At 47.5% G+C, this 19,925-nt stretch overlaps 1 protein-coding gene across 3 annotated transcripts; it reads left to right on the forward strand.

Moving 5' to 3' along the window:
• The first annotated feature begins 3,227 nt into the window (after positions 1-3,227).
• BMI1 (BMI1 proto-oncogene, polycomb ring finger) lies at positions 3,228-19,689 on the forward strand. 3 transcript variants are annotated; one of them, XM_054192902.1, is made up of 14 exons: positions 3,228-3,367; positions 4,267-4,378; positions 4,483-4,546; positions 4,648-4,682; positions 5,307-5,379; positions 13,866-13,983; positions 14,431-14,527; positions 15,267-15,322; positions 15,453-15,503; positions 15,769-15,877; positions 15,968-16,013; positions 16,564-16,662; positions 17,091-17,171; positions 17,263-19,687. In XM_054192902.1, the coding sequence occupies exons 1-14, from the start codon at positions 3,235-3,237 to the stop codon at positions 17,590-17,592; spliced, it is 1,404 nt and encodes a 467-aa protein (XP_054048877.1). In that variant the 5' UTR covers positions 3,228-3,234; the 3' UTR covers positions 17,593-19,687. The 3 variants fall into 3 exon arrangements, with proteins under 3 accessions (XP_054048877.1, XP_054048876.1, XP_054048875.1); XM_054192900.1 differs by lacking the exons at positions 3,228-3,367; positions 4,267-4,378; positions 4,483-4,546; positions 4,648-4,682; positions 5,307-5,379 and adding an exon at positions 8,191-8,683 and having other exon boundaries at positions 13,849-13,983; positions 17,263-19,689; XM_054192901.1 differs by lacking the exons at positions 13,866-13,983; positions 14,431-14,527; positions 15,267-15,322; ... (4 more) ...; positions 17,091-17,171; positions 17,263-19,687 and adding exons at positions 4,999-5,059; positions 5,145-5,201; positions 6,401-6,794 and having other exon boundaries at positions 5,307-5,366.
• Positions 19,690-19,925: the final 236 nt, after the last annotated feature.

Consider the following 19,925-nt stretch of genomic DNA (forward strand, 5'->3'; position numbering starts at 1 on the left):
CACATGCCTAAATCCTTACATCTTTTTATTACTCAGGTTTTTGTGTGAACTTAGACATAAAGTGTACAAATTCTCCCTGTGATTTTTTTTTAATTTGACAGGAAATAACAAAATATAAATTCAAATAAATTTTTTTTACAGTTTTGATCTGATGTATGTTTTAGTAAAATAAGGGGAAAATGGAACTTTTACAATATGTAAGATTTTCCTGATTGTTAGAAATCAGAGGATTGATGATGTTTTAAACAAGTGGTACTTCTCTGGTTGCCTCTATTCCTGAGTACTTAAATAAGGATTGAAATATAAAGAGCTTAAAAGCGTATATTTTAAAAGCTCAAAGTTTTGGTGGTTTTCTTTTTTTACAGCCTAAGAACATGTGGCTCTGACCATATATGAGGGGAAAATCAGAAGATTTTAAGTTTTGACAAATAGAAGCTAAAACCAAGTCAGAATAAAGCTATCCAAAAGGTAAATAGGTAAGTCCTTCTGCTTTTTTAATAAATTAATGTAATTTAATTCCAAAAATGCTATCTAGTAGCAAAAATATTTTTCAAGTTAAACCTAGAATAAAAAATACTAAATACCTGATCAAAAATGTATTCAGCTACTATAGGTTTTACCTCACTGAAATAAATCTGGTGCTTTCACATATTTAATTAAAAAGCTAATTTCCTTAACTGTTAATCAGAACTATTTGTGAGCAAACTAAGTATTTTTTACGGAATAATCCTTGTCTGTAGCCAAACAATACATTTATTGACATTAAAACATACCAAAAAAATTTGGAAGTATAAAATATTTTTTAAAATATGTGGCAAGTACTGCGCTTTGACCAGATTTGAGGACTGTCTACAGCAATCGTACCAAATAAATAATCCACATAATGGCTTGGTTCAAGGCAGTATTTTATTTACTGTCTTGCACTTTTGTGCCCGTAACATGAGAGAAATTTTCCTGGGCCTTTCAGGGTGTACAAACTCCGTTTCTTTCATGCTATGATCATGTCAGTGACTGATACATGACTATTACCTTTTTTTTTCAGATATGAATCCAGCAATAAATAATTTTTGTAGAAAGTAGTTACTTATTCTTTACTGTTCTTATCTGCTTCAAACATTTGATTCGGTAAAATATATATTATAATAAAGAAGATTTGATACTGACTTCAAAGAAAAGTTCTAGGGGCATTCCATTATTGTGTGAGTGAAACTCTTGGAATTCAGTAATAATTTTGCAGAAAATTGACACTAGAATATCATCTTAAATTACTATCTTTTAAGTCTGTGAAGAGCAATACACAGGGAAAAAATGCTAATCTGAGTCTGTTGGGAAATACTTATGCCAACTCTTGAATTTTATGAATTAGTCCTCTGGACACGCTAAGTGATTTCCCTTCATTTTGAACAGTTGCATTATTTTGTTTTGACTAGAAAAGCTCAAGCTGTAAAAAATACTTGCCTGCATGGACTGAGGTAGTTTGTTTCCCTGATTAATTAATATTCAAGTATTAATGCATTTCCTTCATCATTTCTTTATTCATTATAGAGTTTAGCTTCCTCTTGGAAATTGTAATGAACAGCATTCTAAAATGTGTATAAACTACGCACAAGTAGTAAAATCTGACAGCAATCCGGCAGTCTGAACGCATCTCGTGTCCCTTTTGGAGGGGAAAAGAGAGAAAGAAAATAGGTCAGGCTGAGAGCTTGGGTGAGGGAAATGAAAATATGAATTTTGTGATGAAAACTAGGTAAACTTACATGTACCACATAATCTTGCAATGAATCTTTAGCAGTTGTTTTGCCTTTAAAGCTAGATTTTAATTTCTAGATTTCAATATGCTATAAACAATAAGAGGGTGCTGAGGAATAAATTTCTGTAATGTGCGATCATGCCATATGTGTACATTTCTAACTTTTGGGCAGTGACTATTCTTTTTTACAGCCTTGGTCTCTTTAACTTTGTAATTCCACAGATCAGAGCTTTGTCCTCTCCTCCATTTTATGTTTTTACTTCTCCTCCATTTTATGCTGTCTTTTCTTAGGTATCGTGTCTATGTTTGACAACCATACCAAAAGACAGAGAAAGCCTTATTTTCTCAACCCACCTGCCTGTTGCCATGCATTTCTTGTTTCTGGCAAAATAAATATCACCAGGAGTTCTGTCAGTCAGAGCTCTGAAGCCCAGAGTTCATTGATTCAGTGGTATTAATTTTTATGCCAAAATATCAGGCCAGTGACATTACTTCAGGTCGCACCCCAAAACTCTAAATGTTCGTTCTTCACGGCATTACCAGGCCTAATATTGTACAAACTGAGCCTATTAGAACAAAGGGCCTGATCCTGCAGTCAGTATGATTTTCCTTTTGAGCTCAATTTAGGCGTAATTGAGACCCAAAAACACAAATGTGTGTTTTTACGGCACGGTGACTGGATAACCCACAGTGCCAGGAAGATGAGAAGGTAGAGTCACCTTGTCACCCGCGCCCCGTGTCGCTGCTGAAGGGATGCCGACTGGGCAGCTGGGTTTGGAGAAATGAACTATATTCATATCACAAAAAGGAAAAAAGGAAAAAAATATAATCAAGTGGTGATCTCAAATGTGGTGTGATTCCAATAAACATAAAATGTGGTGAGGTGTGTAAAGTCTAAGATTACTGCGACAAAACTTGGACTGGCCTCCAAAGCCGGCCAGAGCTCTTTGATTGTGATTAGCGCGAGCTACGCATCCAGACGCAAAATCCTAACGGCTTTTTTTGACGAGATCACAATTTAATCAATTTCATAGCTGAGATGACGCCGAACGTGCTTGCTGCTAGCGAGAAGCCCGGGTTCTCCGACAGCACCGCCGACCTCCAACGGGCTGCGGCACCTATAAGAGCAGACTATACTCGCTATTTTGTATTAAATAGTGGTGGAAAATGGACTGTGTTTTTTTATGTTATATCGGCGTTATTTGAAAAATCGGGAATCTGGCAGAGGCCTTTAGCTTTTATTCATTTTTTTTTAAGGCTGAGCGGGTTTTAATATTGAATTAGGGCAAGACACCGGGGGAGGGAAGGCGGGGTGGGGGGGCGGGAGGAGGCGCCGGTCGCCGCGGGCTCCGCGGTCGCGGAGCCCGCGGCGACCGGCGCCTCCTCCCGCCCCCCCACCCCCACCCCGCCCCGCGCGCGTCGGCTCCGCCTCGTGGCGGCGATCAGCTGCGCGCGCGTCACGTGGGCGCGTGTCGAAGGTCACAATGGAGCTGTCGGCGTACGCGCAGGGCGGGTGGCGGCTGCTGGGCGACCCCCGCCGCTTCCCCCGTCGCCCTTACGCCGCTCTCCTCCGCGCCGCTTTCCACAGCCTCCTCCATCACCCCCACGCCGGGTTGGGTAAGGCGGGGGGTGGTGGTGGTGGGGTGGCGGCGGCGTGCAGGGGGTGGGGTGGGGGGATTGCGCGGAGCGGGCCGCGCTGCTCAGCGGAGCAGCGCGGCCGCGCTTATAAGACGCGCGTGTCCGTGGCGCGTTGGCCGGCGTCCACCCGCCCCTTACTCGCTCCCACCCGTGGGCGGCTCCAGGGTGCCGCTGCGCGGGGTGTCACCGCTAATGCGCGCCGGCTTCATTAAAGCTTAAACCCACCCAAAATTGTGTGTGTGCGTGGGGGGCGGGTGTCCCCCGCGCGTTCGTGTCGGCGTGGCGAGGCAAGGAAAGGTTTTTCTGTCGCGACCGTGTTTTTTTCCGCGCGTGGGCGCTTCCTACGGTAACCCCGGCGCGAGATTATACGGCTGTGTAATTATTTTCGTAGTGTTAATGACCGCCGCCGCCTCCGCGCACGGAGGGAGCTGCCGGTGCCGGCCGGGGCGGCTTGTAGCCCCCGTTCCCCGCCCGGCCGGGGCTCCGGCTCCGCTCCTCGCCCTTGGCGACAGGCTGCTGAGGAGCGCGAACGGGGGTCGGAGAGGAAATTGAGGTTTTCCTTTTTTTTTTTTTTCTTTTTTTTTTTTCTCCTTTTATTTATTTTTTTTTAATGGGAAGGAGATGTCGAGGCGGCGGGCGTGCGTCGCCGGACAGCCCCGCCTGGCACCGCTTGCACCAGCCGGTGCTTCAGCCTCTCTCTTCCTCCTCCTCCTCACACCTTGCCTGCTTGCTCCGTCCTTTCACTCAAAAACACCAAATGTGTCTCATTTCGAAGTTTTTGTGGGGAAAGATACCGTTCAAAGGGGGAGCAGCAGCGCTTGGTACCGTGTGCTGGGGTTTGGCAAATAGGTGTGTCATCAGTAATTCATTTATTTTAGACGATCCCGACCTGAAAGATATTGATCCTACGGTCTTAAAACATTGCCATGCTGCGGCTGCGACGTGTATTCTGGAGGCAGGAAAGCAGAAAGCCGACATATCTGCTATAAGGTACTAATACTTTGAAGCTCCCCCATCTTTCTGGTGGTTGTTACTTTAAACTGTACTGCTAAGTTAATGTCAACAGAAAACTAAAAAATTCTTTTTCCGTGTAGCGCATGTCTTGAGGACTGTAAACTGGACAGAGAGAGAATAGAACAATTTTGCACCGAATATCAGGTTTTTAAACCAATTTTAACATATTTATGTTTTCTTTCTCTCATAGGAATTTATTGAATCTAGCAAATTTTTTTTTGTTTTTTTTTTTTTTTTTTCTCCAGAAAAACAAGGATGCATTGGAAATCCTATTGGGAAGGTAGGTCAATTGGTCAGCACAGATATATAGTTTCAATCACAGCTACTTTGAAACTGTCCTGGAAAATACCTATGCATACCTAAGATGATTAAAGTAAGAAATATTGTTCCATTTTAAGAAAAAGTACATTTTAAACAAACTTTAGAAAACAGCTGTTGAAACTTATCTTCCTCACTTCGGAATTCTGCTCTTAAGAACTTTTTGAACTTTTCAAGAAGCATTACAAGGATCATGACAAAGTTCTTTATTGATGGACAGCTTGAGAAAATGATGCTTTCTTTTAGTGTAGGGAACTTGTAACTGTTGTGTCTTTCAGCATAGGCAGATCTCCTCTCCATATAACTGATGTGTCTTGGCGCTTGGAATATCAGATCAAGGTAATTTTAACACATCAAGGTGCTTCTTTACTCTGTTTTTGTGCCGAGACCTGACTTTTCTCTGTGCTCCTTGTTTTTAATTTAGAGCAATCAACTTCATAAAACTTACCAGCCTTCCTACTTGGTGACCTTAAACGTAGAGGTACTGTACTCCCAGCACCCTCAGAGGAAAAAATGCAATTTCATAATATTTTTTTTTCTTCTAAAACAGGCATTGTTGTGGTTTGTTGTTTTTTTTTTTCTTCAGAACAGTGATTCAGGATCACACCCAGATGTTAGTTTTAGTTGCACGATGGAGCAATTACAGGTACTTCTTCATCATTGTTTCTGTGCTTGGCTCCAGCTGCCGATGTAAATGTTTTTAACAACTTGCCAATCAAAATGAAATCACATGTACTATTATAAAAAAAAAAAAATAATAAGCCAGGAGTGGGAGGGTAGTGGAGAATCTCTTCTAAAAATTATCTGAGTGTGGCTTTCTTCTCTTCTGAAATAAAGTTGCAAATTAACTGATTTTAGTTGCATGGGGAGTGGTTTACATACATGCATAAATATTTTGTCTGTTTGAAGAGGAAATACGTCATTTTTCTGGAACTCTGATTTCCCGTGCTTTAAAAAAAAATATTGAAGAAGCTGGTTCAATGACTTAAATGTGTCATGATTAAAAATAGGGAACGAACTGAAGGCTCTTCAGTGGTGTTAATGACATGTAAGAAATGTACTGAAACAAACGTTGATCTTTGTTTAGCGATTTAAATGTGTAACTGAACAATAGAGGTATTGTAATGCTTGGAAGTGACCAAACTGTGGAGGATTGCGAAGAGGGGTTGGGGGGAAGAGGAAAAGCAAGATATTAAAACTTCAGGTTTACACCTCTGCTTTTTTAATGTGTGTTTCAAAAGTCATCCTTTTCTTAGTAATTGAGGGGTTTTAATTGGTCTGCTGACTTACTTAAATCTGATGTGCTTCGGATGGAGAAAGGTCCTAGTACAAAATCGCACTCAAAATATTTTCAGTATTTTAGAAATGTTCAAAACCTAGAGCAAATGTCAGCGTTCCCTATCGTAACGATACTAATAAAATCTACGTGTTAAGAGTAGTGATCTATTTTAGTAGATAATCTATATTAAAAGGTATTTTCCTTCAGTTCCCACTTTTCTTACTGTGTTGTAAAATAGGGAGCTATTTAATTACTTGCTGGCATTGTTCATCAGTTGCAACATTTATTTGTGCTATAAGGTACTGGTTTCCCTTCCCTCTCTGTATGAAAAAAAAAATTATGTTCCTCTAGCTGACCTTTTAAAAAATATGCTTATTCTAAGACAGTATTTCATCTCTTAGGATTTAGTTGGAAAACTAAAAGATGCTGCAAAAAGTCTAGAAAGAGCGACTCAGATGTGATTGAAGGAAGGTGTCAGCCTGCTGAGCTGAAGTACTCTCATTCCTAAGAGTGTCTTCTAAATGACAAATGTCTTTCACCTCTTGATGCAAACTGGTGTTTTTGGGGTTTTTTTGTAAGTCCTTGGATGCGAATTAAGTGAAATAACTGTTTTTTTATGATGGCACTTGGTACTCCTTGCTCGTGTCATTTTTTTTTTTAATTAACTCCTGTTAAATATTTGCTTAACTGTCCTGTCTTCAAAGCATTCCTTCTCTTTAATTTTGCGTATTTTTAGAATTGTCACCGATTATTTTTCCCTGGGATCTAATAAAGTTTATTCGCTCCTGTTCTGCACTTTCTGCGGGTGAATTAGCCGTACCTAAAAGTCAGATGCTGAGCCCGAGAGCGGCTCTGTGAGGCGAAAATCCCTCCCGCGCCGCGGCTGCGGCGCGTTTGCTCAGTTGCCCGCCGCCGCTTTGTTATTTCGCTCCGACTGATCTTGCATCTCCTGTAGGAGGGAAGGTTGGTCCCCGGCGCGGGGGGCAAGGAGGGGTTCGGTGTAATTTTACGGAGCCGGGGCGCCTCGGGGAGAGCGGGCGCTGCGCGGGGCTGAGCGGAGCCGTCCGACGGCTCGACGGCGTCTCCCTCCGTTGCGGTGCCTCTCCGCGCCTGGCGGCGGGGCGGCTGCTCTACCCTCCCGCTCGCCCTGGGTCGCCCCGGCTCCGGTGGCCGCCGCGGAGCCCGCTCCTCGCCCCGCAGCGCCCGCCCGCACCTGCCGGCGGGGGAAGAACGGCCCCGCGGAGGATGCGCGGCGGCGGACGGGTGCTTCCCTCCCCGCTTCCTCCGCGCACGGACTGCGGGCGGCGGCGAGGGTTTCCCCGCTTCCCTCCCGCCCGCTGCGGCAGCGCCCGGCGCTCCCCCGTCCCTTCGGCGGGGCGCGAGGAGACACGGCGGGTCCCCGCGACACCGGCTCCCGCCGTCTCTCGGGGGGCGCCGGGGCGGGCTACGGCCGGCGGCCGCCGCTCTGGGCGGGAAAGCGTCGGCGCGGCCCCCGAGGGGACCGTACCGTGTCGCCCCCCGAGGCCGGTGGCCCCGGTCGGGGGCGAAGGCGGTGGGGGGGGGGGGGGGGGAGCGTCCGGCGGCGGCGGCGCGGAGGGCACGAGGCGGCGGGGGCGCGAGGCGGAGGGACGGGGCGTGCGGGGCGGCGGCGGGGAGCGCGCAACAAGTGCGGGGAGGGAGGTCGGGCGTGCGGGAAGGGGCGGGGGACACACACACACACGCACACGCACCTCGAGGCGGCGGGGAAGGAGGGATGGAGGGACGGGGCCACAGCGGGCGGGAGCCGCGAGGCCGGGGGTCGGGGGCGGGCGGGCGGCGCGGCGGGGAAAAGGAGGCATGGGCGGCGCGGGAGAGCGCGTGCAGGGCCGGGGGGGAGGGGGGCGGCGGGCGGGGGAGGGGAGGGCGGCGGAGAGGATGGGGGTGGGGGGGGGGATAGCGGGGGGGGGGAGGGGGGCGGGGGCGGAGGCGGCCGGGTTGCGGGATTGGGTCACGGGGAGGCGGCCGGGCCCCGGCGGCAGCGCCGCTAATTCCCAGGCCGCCCTTAAGGAATGAGGCGCCCCACGTGACGCTGGCGGGGCGGGCGAACTCCGAGCCATTTTGGGGACGGTGTCAGTTTCCACCGTGTGCCTTCAGCGTTGCATTCTTCCCTCCTCCGCCCTCCTCCCGCCCGCCCGCCCTCCTCTCCCTCCCTCCCCGCGGCCCCCCCCGCCACCAACTATGAAATAACAACAACAATAATACTCGTAATAATAACAACAGCGGCGACAATAAAACGCGGGGGGCGAGCGAGGCGGCGAGGCGGAGCGGGGGGCAGAGGGAGAGACAATGGGCTGGTGGAGAGAGGACCCATCCGGAGCGGGGAGACTTTGCGCTCCCAGCGCCTGAGCCGCCGGGGCGGCCGACGCGGAGGGCGAGCCCAGGGGAGCGAGAAGGGCCGGTGGACGCGAGGAGGAGGAGGAGGAGGAGGAGAGGAGGAGGAGGAGGAGGAGGAGGACCGGGTGTTTTGTAACTAAAATGAGCGGAGCGCAGCGGCGGCGGCGGCAATAAGCTTATTGCAATTGACAGCGTCTGCAGTTCATTTCAAGATGGCCGCTTGGCTCACATTCATTTTCTGCTGAACGACTTTTAACTTTCATTGTCTTTTTTGGCCGCTCCGATCGTCACCCACCGGCTCCGTTTTCCGGGTACGTATGAAGCGAGGTGTCGCCTTGCCACGGGCGGGGGGCGAAGGGGGCTCGGCGGCGGTTTTCGGCCGGTTTGGGGGCTGCAAAGGGGAGCCTAGGTGTCCCCCGAGCTCTCCGTATGGGAAAAGCGCTGACAGGCTGCTCCAGCCACACACACACAGACAGGCACGCAGCAGCAGCCTCGGCACTCGCTCGCGTTACGCACCCACATTTGCAAATTTTAGTTCCTTTCTTCCTCCAGACGCCCCCTAAAACCTTTCTGTGCACATGGCCCCCGAGGAGAATATTTATATTTCCAGACCCTGCTGCCAGCCCGGCCTGAGCGCCCTTTGTTTAAAGGCAGATTTTGATTAAACAGGGACGTTCGTGAAATCTCGAGCTGCCTGGGTCAAGTGATTTCAGTCCTCCCCGAAAAAAACGTGTCTGGGGGAGGTTAAAATGTCAGATAACGCACCCATTTTATAGAGATAGAGCCGGCGGGGGGTAGCGATCGTCCTGGAGGGGTTGTTAGGCGTCGGGGCACCCAGCAGAAAATGTTATTAACTTAAGTTGGACAAGTACTTGTGTGAAATTGGATGGGTTGTAAGATGGCGGTTCCCAGTTGTTTCCAATGTCTCCTCTTACATTTCTGCTCTAAATGTGAAAGTTTGGGGGTTTGCGGCTGCTGGCAGAAGAAAGGGGTGACCAACACCGGGAAATAACTTTTTTGGGGGGGTAAGGATAGCAGTTTGGCTGCGATTTCGGGGAGCTGGGGCGTGCGGTTTGCAGGAGCCTTCGGAGCAAAGGTGATGTGTCTGTGGGACGCAGGGGTTTGGTTTGTTTTTTTTTTTAATTTCTTTTCTCTCCCTGGTATTTTTTTCCCCTCTCCTGAGCCCGGGAAGGGTAAATTTACATGAAATCCTTTGTCAGATCTTAAAGGTGTCCCGAGTGGGCTCCTCGTGCTGCGTATGGGCAGCACTGGAAAGTTGCTGGCATGTGTTTTTGTGATTGTATGGCCTTGGCAGTATATAACGCGGATGTTTCACGGTGTTTACTGTAAATATTTGCAAATAATCAGGTAAAAATCGGCAGAAAAATCGCATTTCTGTAAAACTGAGATAGTCACTTTTCAGCCTCTAGAAACTTTGATTCACTCCTCCAGTCTTCAGAAAAGTCGAGGGAAACCTGGGCGTGTGTGCCCATTTGCAGGCTTGGCGTTAAAAGTTTGGGGTTGGTTTTTTTGTTGGTTTTTTTTTGTTTGGTTGGTTTGGTTTGGGTTTTTTTTTGCGTCGTCTGTAGTGTTCAGAGCAACTTATTTTATGGGACTGCCCCAAAGACCAGGGAGATTCTGGAAATGCAGTCCAGTAAAACTACTTTGAGGGACTCTGTGCAGTGCGTCTTGGAAACTGAGAGACTTGTGTTGCAGTTTGCCAGAGTCGCGAAGGCTTGACCTACCTGATCGCTTAGGTAGTACAAAATTAACATCTTAGTGTATTTTTTAAGTAGACAGATCGTCTCCTTCACCTAGTTTCAGGGAGGCGATTTAAAGGATTGGGGTCCTTTTGCACTCTGTTGCCAATATTGAGGTCTTTCCTCGCTGCGGCGGGGTTGGGCAGAGATATTTGAGCCCCGTGTGCCTTCCCTGAAAGAAGCGCCGTCCCTCCTTTAAAACATACGTGGCCATTCTTAAGAGAAAGAGTAATAACAGGCTCGATAGTAAAAGTGGCTCTGACTGATAATAGGTGAAGATGCAGAATGACGGCTGCTTTATTCCTGATGAGAGGGTTTTCCGAGATGAGATGGGTGCAAAGTACACAAACCTACCCGAGCGGTGCTTCTATGTTTTGTGTATGTATTTTCTGTTAGAGACCCGTCGAGCAAGGTTTGATAGCTTATTGCCTTTATAGATTTTTAATAATGGAGCTGATTCTTAGCAGGAGAATGCACTTCTGTTTTTTTTCATTTTGACATAACCCGTTTAAGGCCTCTAAATAATCAGTTGGCTGTCAGTGTTTACTTCTAGCGGGTATTATCTCTGTATATTTTACGTTTAGTTGTTCCGTGTGTCAATATGTAAATATATATTGTCCTGGTTAAGAGGCTGTTCGTATTGACTGTGTGAAGTGCTGGTATTCGCCGTGCCATCAGCACGGGCAGGAAAAAAAAAAGTCTGAAAGGGTTTCCCTCGTACCAAAATATTAAGCTCAGGCTGCTGTAGTAAAATGTGCTGCGTTCGTGTTACACACCCGCAGGCACAGACACGCGTGTGCGGGTGCCTGTGCGGGTGGCTTTTTGGGGAGAAGTTAAGCGCCTGGTTCAGCTCGACGGGGAAAATCACTGATTTCAGAGATAGCACGTTGAAAATGTGCTAATTTTGGGCAATAAATAATCCGCGTTTAGGGGTTGCTTCGACAAAACAGGTTTCACGGTTGAATTTAAACCCCCTCCCTTTAGGAAGGGGCTACGCCTGCGTGAAATAAACGCGTTAATGTCTTGAAAGGTCTGTCCCAGTCTATCAGGACTGGGAAGGAATTCTCGGTCAGCCGACTTGCGTGACCTCGGTCACTGCTGGGTTTTTCGGTTCAGATATTTATGAATTATAAGGTAGTGACTTAAGCAAATAAAACAGAACCGTGAAAGCAGCCTGACCATGTTTAAGTACCTAAAGGGACCTCAGAGTCGCCGGCTTCAGGGCGCCGGGCTCTGCAGAGAGCGGTGCAGAAGCCCGGGCTCTGCCTTTTCTGGGAAAAGCAAACCCTCGGTATCATTTTGAAAGTAAGAAGCGGAGGGTCGGGACCCTGGAAGCGACATTTAAACCGCAGTACGATGCAGCGGGGGGTCTTGCTTTCCCGCACGGGGCTAGGAACAGCTTTGGGGACCTGGTCTGGCTCGGTGCTTCTTGAGCTTGGCTGTTCTGTGTGCTGGCCGGCTGTGGTTTGATGCTGGGGATTTTTATCTGCTGCTCACTCAAGGGTTCTCCTGCAGCAGCAGAAGTTTCCTGGCTAGGGTCGCTCGTTGGCGCTGTGCACGCTTCTTGAGGAATATTGTACCCCTGTCCTGGGCAGTTTGGCTGAAATTCAAAGCTTTTAAAAAGCTTGGTGTGTTGTCTTTTTTTTTTCTTTTTTTTTTCTTTTTTTTTTTTTTTTTTTTCCGCCGCCTAACATCGAAGTTTGCCAGTGGCCGGGGGGAACCTTGCATCTTGAGACTTCTGCAGCTCGCACGGTGCTGCAGTGAGAGGTGGCTCGCAAGCTCTGTCTCGGGAAGAGTGGGGACCAAGGATAGGAGCTGGTGTGCTGGGAGCACTGACATGGGGAAATGGATAGTTTGCATTGGAGCAACGCTGTTACGTTACATTTTTCAGGATTTGGTTGACAGAAAATAATTTACTTTGCAATTGACGTGGCTGACGGGTTTTTTTCCCCCGGTGTACTTTCCCCTTTACCTCTTATTCCCTCTCATTGTAAATAGTATGCGTGCATCTAACGTTGGTGCCAGTGCATCCGATGGGGGTTTATGGGTTTCAGACTGTGAAAATGACATTTGTTTTTCACTCTTGTCGCTGCATTGTGTTGACAAGGTGTTGATTTAGCTTTAGGAATGATCTGGTCACATGGTCCTTTGCATGTTGTCACTAATGTACCGTTTAAAGTCGGTTTGGGCTTTTTTCCCCCCTCCTCGGTGTGCTTTATTGCTGAAAAGGGGGTTTGTCTAAGCATCCGGAGACTTTGTTTTCCCCCATCCAAACACCTTACCCTAGTTCTGCAAATCTTTTTCCACCTCTTGCAAAACTTTTGCACCGCGCTCGCTTCGTCCGCGGGAGGCTTTTCAAACGAGAGTCAAAAGAGGGGGGGGAAGGAGAGAAAGAAAGAGTTGGGAGAGGGGAGGGGGAGAAAGGAAGGAAGGAGAGAAAGGAGGAAAGGGGAGAAGGGGGGAGAGGGGATGCCGGCGGCGCGGAGCGGGAGCTGGGGCTCGGCACCCCGCCGGCGGTGCGGGGGGCTCGGTCCTCGGGAGCGCGGCGCGGCTCTACTCGGCTCGGCGGAGGGAGGGAGGGAGCGGAGGGGGAGAGAAGCGATCTCAGACCAGCTCCTCGCACCGAGTCGACGTGGAGAGAGGCCCCTGAGAGGATCCGAAATGGCCGAGGCTCGGGAGGAGCCTCTGGCGCTCGCCTCCGCCAGGCTGAGACCCCGAAGCCCGGCTCAGCTCCGCCGCCCGGGGCCGCCCCCGCCGCCCGGGCTGCCCCGGCACCCTCCGGGCTGCGGCACCCCGCCCCCGCCCGGGCCGACCTCCCCCCCCCCCCCCGCCCCTCGACTCCCGCCCTCCCCTTCCCCTCCCCACTGGGCTCACAGACCCCCGCGGGCTCCTCGGCTCCTCCACCCCCTCCGCCAGCCCCCGGGCCCCGCGTCCCACCCCCTGGCCCGGCTCGGCTCGGCCCGGCCCGCCCCCCCCCCCCCCCCCCCCCAATCACACCCCCCCTCCCTGGCCGCCCCCCCCGCCCGGCTCTCGTGTGTTCCCAGCGGTGGCAGGATGCCAAGTGTAAGTGTAAGTTGCTATAGCAACCCCCTCGGAGAGCGGAGCAGATCCGGATCGGCACCGAGCAGCAGCGGCAGCCGCCCGGACCCCCACCCCGCGGCGGGCCGGCCCCGCCGCCCCGGTGCCCGGCCTCGCTCCGAGGTGCGTGTCCCCCCCCCCCGTCCCTCCCCCCCGCCGCCCCTCCCCGCTCTCCGGAAATGCCAGGGCAGCCGCACCGGGAGGCGCTGGTTCCCCTTTGTGCTGCTCGCCGGCAGCCCGGTGCCCGGCCGGCCCCCCCATTACGGAGCTCCCCTCCGCCCCGCCGCATCGCCGCCGAGCCGCCCGGGCAGCCCGAGCCGGCCGGTGCCCCCGCCGCGCCACGGGGAGAGTCGGGGAGCGGCGCGGTGGGTACCGCGAAGCCGACCGCGCCTCCTCCGCGGGGCTGCGCCCGGGCCGGCGCGGTGCGGGGCAGTGCGGGGACGCCCCGCCGGCCTCGGCACCGGCCCTCGCCCGCCGCCCGGCCCCGCGCCGCCGCCGCCGCCTTCCGCGCTTTATCTTGCCCTGCGCCGGGGGATGCGGCTGCACGGGGGAAGGGGACGCGCCGGATCTCGGCACCTGGGACGCCGCCGCCGCGCTCGTCCCCGCTGATGGGTCCTCTGTGTCTGTGTGTCTTTCAGAGCCGCCCCCTCGCCACGCCAAAATGCACCGAACAACCAGAATCAAAATAACCGAGCTAAACCCCCATCTCATGTGCGTGCTCTGCGGCGGGTACTTCATTGATGCAACAACCATCATAGAGTGCCTCCACTCCTGTAAGTACCATCGGGCGCTTCGCGTTGTTCCCCCGACGCTTCCCACCTTTCCCGGCATCCCGGGAACACACACAAAAAAAACCCAACCAAACAAAAAAAAAAGCCCAAACTTCTCCCCCCCGCCCCCGCCTCCCTCCCCCCACGAGATGCTCGGGACCGCCGCCCCTCCGCCTCCCCGACGGGCTGGGAAATAGGTGGCCCGGCCGCCGTGCAGTTTTTCTGACGACGGCCCTACGGTCTTTGTTAAAGTAATAATATATGTTCTCTAAGCGTCTCCTTTTCATGGTAATCGCAGCTTATTTGGGTATTTGTTTAGCTTAAGCAGCGCGCTGTTAACAATGGACGATTTGCCCTAGCTTGCATAGTTTAGAAAATCGCACCTCGATCTATGCATATCTGAGCGTCACCTACCGCCATCACTAAAAGGCTTTCGTGTTTGACTTGCAGTCTGTAAGACCTGTATCGTGCGTTACTTGGAGACCAGCAAGTATTGTCCTATCTGTGATGTCCAAGTTCACAAAACTCGACCGCTTTTGAATATAAGGTAGGAGAAAGATGCAGTCCGCGCCCTGCATCTCTTATTTTGCTTTATATGGGGAGACCAGCAGTAGTCGTGTCGATGTTATCTCTTCGCATGCGATTTAAATCTGAAAGGACTTGTCAATTTACAAGCTAACTCGTGTGTATGCTGTCTCTTTGGAGTTTTGTCATTGATTGAAATTGAAGATTTCTCTGGATGTGAGACAGAAAGTTTTTGTTGGTCTTTTTTTTTTGCATACGCCGACCATTCAGGCAATGCCTCTTCCCTCTCCCCCATTCTCACACATCCCATCCCGACAGTTTTTACCCCCAATTTCTGTATCTCCCAGACATGCTTCGCTCCAGCCATAGCTACTAGTCATGAAAACTCTTGCTGGAACTTTCCAAGCTAAGAGGCAAAAGGCTTTAAAGCATGCTTCTCCTTCCAGAAATATTTTTCTTGTCAGTGTTACCCTTTGCTCTCTCTGTTTTCTAGGGAGGACATGTAGTTTTTAAGGCCTTCCTTCAGTCACCAGAGAATTATTTTTCACTTGAGGTAGCACACATGAGTTTTGTTTTATAGCGGTATTTAGAGCAGTGTTAGTTTGATTACAAGGTCTTGTAAGTTAACTTTTTATGGCTAGCCTCACACTTTGTAGAAGGTGCCTCATTGTTGTGAAAGATTATAAATGAGAAGCTGCTGCTTGAATTCAAATATTGCTTTATCTGCTTAATTTTATGTTTTGGGGATGTTCTTTTTTCAGGTCAGATAAAACTCTCCAAGATATTGTATACAAGCTAGTACCAGGCCTTTTCAAAAGTAAGTAGTTAAATAGTTTGGTGGGGTTTTTTCTGAAGAGTAGAAAAACAAAACCAGAACTGCTATCCTATATCAATCCCAGGAGTTACAGAGTACATACTAAAAGAAAAATATATGCTTTTCCATCTAGATGAAATGAAAAGAAGAAGGGATTTTTATGCTGCTCATCCGTCGGCTGATGGTAAAAGCTTCTCGTTCGCAACTTTAATAAATGTAGCATTGACCTAGGTGCTTTAGTGTTGCCTTTTTTTTAACGTACAAATTATGTATTACCGTGACAGAATTTTAAGAAGTAAATTCAGCGTAATAAAACTTTATTGTTTTAACAGTTAGGTAGCTTTAATTCATAATCTTACTATGGAGATTTTTTTTTCTTGTTACTGAGAATTGCCGTTCTTCCTGATTTGAATTTCAAAATGTAAATTATTGTGGAAATTTCTGCGCAGCTGCCAATGGCTCTAATGAAGACAGGGGCGAAGTGGCTGATGAAGACAAAAGAATTATAACAGACGACGAGATAATAAGCTTGTCCATTGAATTCTTTGACCAGAATAGGCAAGTTCCAGAATGGCAATATTTCATGTTTACCTGACTGATAGCAGCTATATTTATTACTTGTGGTAATTGTTTCATTTCTTCTTGCAGACTGGAACGAAAAGGAAATAAGGAGAAAGAAAAATCAAAGGAAGAGGTAAATAACTTTTCCTTACTCCAGAGGAAATGTAACACACAAAAACATCTTTGGGGCAGGTTTGTAGTTGTGAAAAAAAAACATAGGTATGTGTATCTTGAACAAAAGAAGCACACCTATTATGGCACTAGGTGTGGAAGTGGTTAAACATCTTCATACAGCTGCATACGTAAACAACTTTGTAAAATAAAAAATACCCACAGTGTTACTTTTAAAGCGGAATCTGATTTTTTTGTCAGATTGTACAATAAATTATTTATTTAATTAATTTTTAAAATCAATATGTAATACATGCATATTCTAAAAAGACATTTACCTTGAGATAAAAATCTTCATGTATATGATTAGTTGCATTTTTAATTACTTATTCTGGTGCTGTAATTTACCACTTGTTTATGCTGTTCCTTATAAGGCATCAGAAATTGTTATATTATCATTCATAATTGATTAAAGTGCATTTTTTTTAAATTAACATAAAATGTTAGAATACAACTTTGGTGGGACTAATTGCTTGTTCTCAGTAGACTGATTTTCTTTACTGTGCCATCAGGTGAATGACAAAAGATACTTGCGCTGCCCAGCAGCAATGACAGTGATGCATCTAAGAAAATTCCTGAGGAGTAAAATGGATATACCTAACACTTTCCAGGTACCTATGGGGAAAGAGTTTGGGTTTTTTTAATCAGTCTTGCTATTCTAAGCCTGCTAATGCTGGTTGGCACTCATTTTCTCATCACAGCCCGTTCCAGCAAGGGCTAACTACCAAGTGTTTCTGGTGTGTGCAATATGCTGATGGGATTACGAACGTTATTTTTAACAATATCTATCCAGAGAGTCTGGTGATGGTCTGTAATTTTTTAATGCTGTAAATACCGAGCTATCAAGAAATTGCTCCTTAACATATTTAAAACATCTCTAATAGATATGGAAATTCCCTGTTCCCTGCAGGGTTTGGTATAGCATTTTTCCAGTTTTCTGATATGTATGGCAGCGGGGCTGCTTTCACTCCAGAGCAAACGTGCGCTGAGGGGTAAATGCCTGGATGCTCCTTAATGCAGGGATTCATATTTTGAACAGATCGATGTGATGTATGAAGAGGAGCCCCTGAAGGACTACTACACCCTCATGGACATTGCCTACATCTACACCTGGAGGCGGGTGAGTCTGGTGTGGGTGTCTCCCCCCCGGGGGGTGGGGTGCGGGTCGTGGCCAGGAGGGCACTGACCAGGTTGTCCGCTTTGCCTTGCAGAACGGGCCTCTCCCCCTGAAATACCGGGTCCGACCTACTTGCAAGAGGATGAAGATCAGTCACCAGAGGGAAGGCTTGAATAACAGCGGGGAGCTGGAAAGTGACTCTGGGAGCGACAAGGCGAGCAGCCCGGCGGGAGGCATCCCCTCCACCTCCTCCTGTTTGCCCAGCCCCAGCACGCCGGTCCAGTCTCCTCACCCCCAGTTCCCCCACATCTCCAGCACCATGAACGGCACCAGCAGCAGCCCCAGCAGTAACCACCAGTCCTCCTTTACCAACAGAGCGCGGAAAACGTCGATAAACGGCTCCTCGGCCACTTCATCTGGTTGACGTGCCAACCAGGCTACCACCCCGCCCCTCCTTTATATAGATCTCTCCATGCCATTACAGCTTTATAGATGCTAATCCATGTGACTATCGTCCAAATTGCTTTCTTTTGTAGTGACACTGAACTTGGCTATAAAAGGCGGACTAGGTGACATTCAGGATGGACGTTAATGGAAACGCAAGATTGAAATGTAAATTGTTTTCAGAGGACTGGGAAGCAAACAAAAGTTACACCTTCACCTGTTCCGAGTGATGCGGAGTTGTTTCCGTCCCCATCATCTGGACTTGGGAGTCTCCAGAAGTCGACACAAATCCCGGGAAGTAGTTTGTTAATCCAGACTAACTCCTCCATTGCGTTCTCTTCAATTGTTATTGTTCTTATGCTGTTTTGTGAACCTGTAGGAAGCAAGTGCTTTTTCATCTTGAAATCCAACAAAACGGAAAGAATATGCATAGAATAATGCATATATGTAGCCATGTCACTGTGAATAACAATTTTTGCGTATTAGCCATTTTGATTCTTATGTTGCATCTTTTACTTCTCTGTTGCTGCGCAGAACCGATCAAAAGAAAAGTAAACTTCAGTTTTACAATCTGTATGCCTAAAAGCGGGTATTACCGTTTTATTTACTGACTTGTTTAAATGATTCGCTTTTGTAAGAATCAGATGGCATTATGCTTATTGTACAATGCCATATTGGTATATGACATAACAGGAAACAGTATTGTATGATATATTTATAAATACTATAAAGAAAATATTGTGTTTCATGCACTCATGATATGGTTGTTAAATTTCTAAACTGGTTCGACCCTTGCAGATGCCGCCTGTTTGAGCTTTGCTCATACTGCAAGAAACACTTTGCGTGTGAGAGCTACAGTATTGGGAAAGCACATTCGAGTCTCTGATAACCTGGAGGCAATTGGCAATCTTAAAAGGATTTTACCGGCTTTGTCTTTTTTTCCAAGTGATATATTTTTACTTTACCAAATGTTGAAGTGATGCAGTGAAAACAAAAAAAAAAAAGGTAAAAAAAAAAAAAAAGTTAAGGGACATGGAAGTCTTTGACCGGTTTGATTACCTTTTTATTATTTGGTGTGGTGGGATTGTGTTTTTAAAAGCACATGGAATCATTATAGAAGCCATAAACTATTTGGTATAAATTTTAAGGAACCAGCAAGTCGCTGGATGAAGGCATTTTATCTAAATTTGTTTTAATATATATGTATATGGTACAGTACTAACTTCATTAAAATTTAACAGGTACTTTAATATTTCCAATAAATTGTGGAGAATGCCTCCTCTTTAATGGCCTGCAAATAGGTGCATTTTATTAGAGGCTTCTAAGGGTGTTATTTTTTTCAGTAGAAGGAACTTTTCCACCATAAAATATGAACAGCCCAGAACACTTTTCAGTTTGTGCTTTGCTTTGGTCGAACTTCGTGTGTGTTCATCACCCATCAGTTATACATTTGTGAGGGTGTTTATTCTATATGGATATTGTTTCATGTTTGTACGGGAAAATTGTAGTTAAACATTTCATTGTCTCCAGTCTGCAAAAGAAGCACAATTCTATTGCTTTGTCTTGCTTATAGTCATTAAATCATTACTTTTGCATATAAATTGCTGTTATTTGTCCTGCTTGTTTTTATAGACCAGGTGATTGCAAATCCTCCACAAGGTTATTGCTTATTGATGTATAATGTCTTGTTAAACAAGAGTTGATATTTTTTCCTGTAGTAAACATGTACAGTTCAATTTCAACAGTAAAAAACTTCAGTTTTATATACACGAATAACTTTCCATTTATAGCTGATCAAAGAAATAAACAAATAAAAGGGATAATTCATTGAAAAATAGCAAATGACCTCTGTTGATAATGTGGTGTTAAAGGACAAACCTTTGTTCTCATTGCAAGTCTTTCTGGGTGTACAAAAGATTTTTTAGCGAGCAGAACAGCTGAGTACTAAAATAACAAAAAAAAAAAAAAATGCCTGGAAGTCGCCGTGATGTTTTGGTTGCCTGCCTCGAAAACAGTTGCTGTTCTTTATTTGACCCCCCGGATTATTCTTGAAAATAAGCAAATGGTGTATTCTCACATCCCAGCCAGGCACAGGTTTTACCTCCTGTCTGTTCAGTCTCAGCCCACGTTAAACTGCACTGCCTAGGAAGGGGAGAACAGGAATTTTGTGGTGGCCAGTGCCAGGTTCCGGCTGTGCTGCTCCGGATTGCTTTTTAAAGCCTCAGTGGAACTAAATGCGTTTTAATGTAAAGATATATCCCTCCATGCGACCGAGTGTCTGTCTTGGCACGATTCCCTCAGCTATATGAGTTA

The sequence above is a fragment of the Rissa tridactyla genome, chromosome 2 (genome assembly GCF_028500815.1).
Source record: "Rissa tridactyla isolate bRisTri1 chromosome 2, bRisTri1.patW.cur.20221130, whole genome shotgun sequence".
In the NCBI taxonomy this organism is placed as follows: Eukaryota; Metazoa; Chordata; class Aves; order Charadriiformes; family Laridae; genus Rissa; species Rissa tridactyla.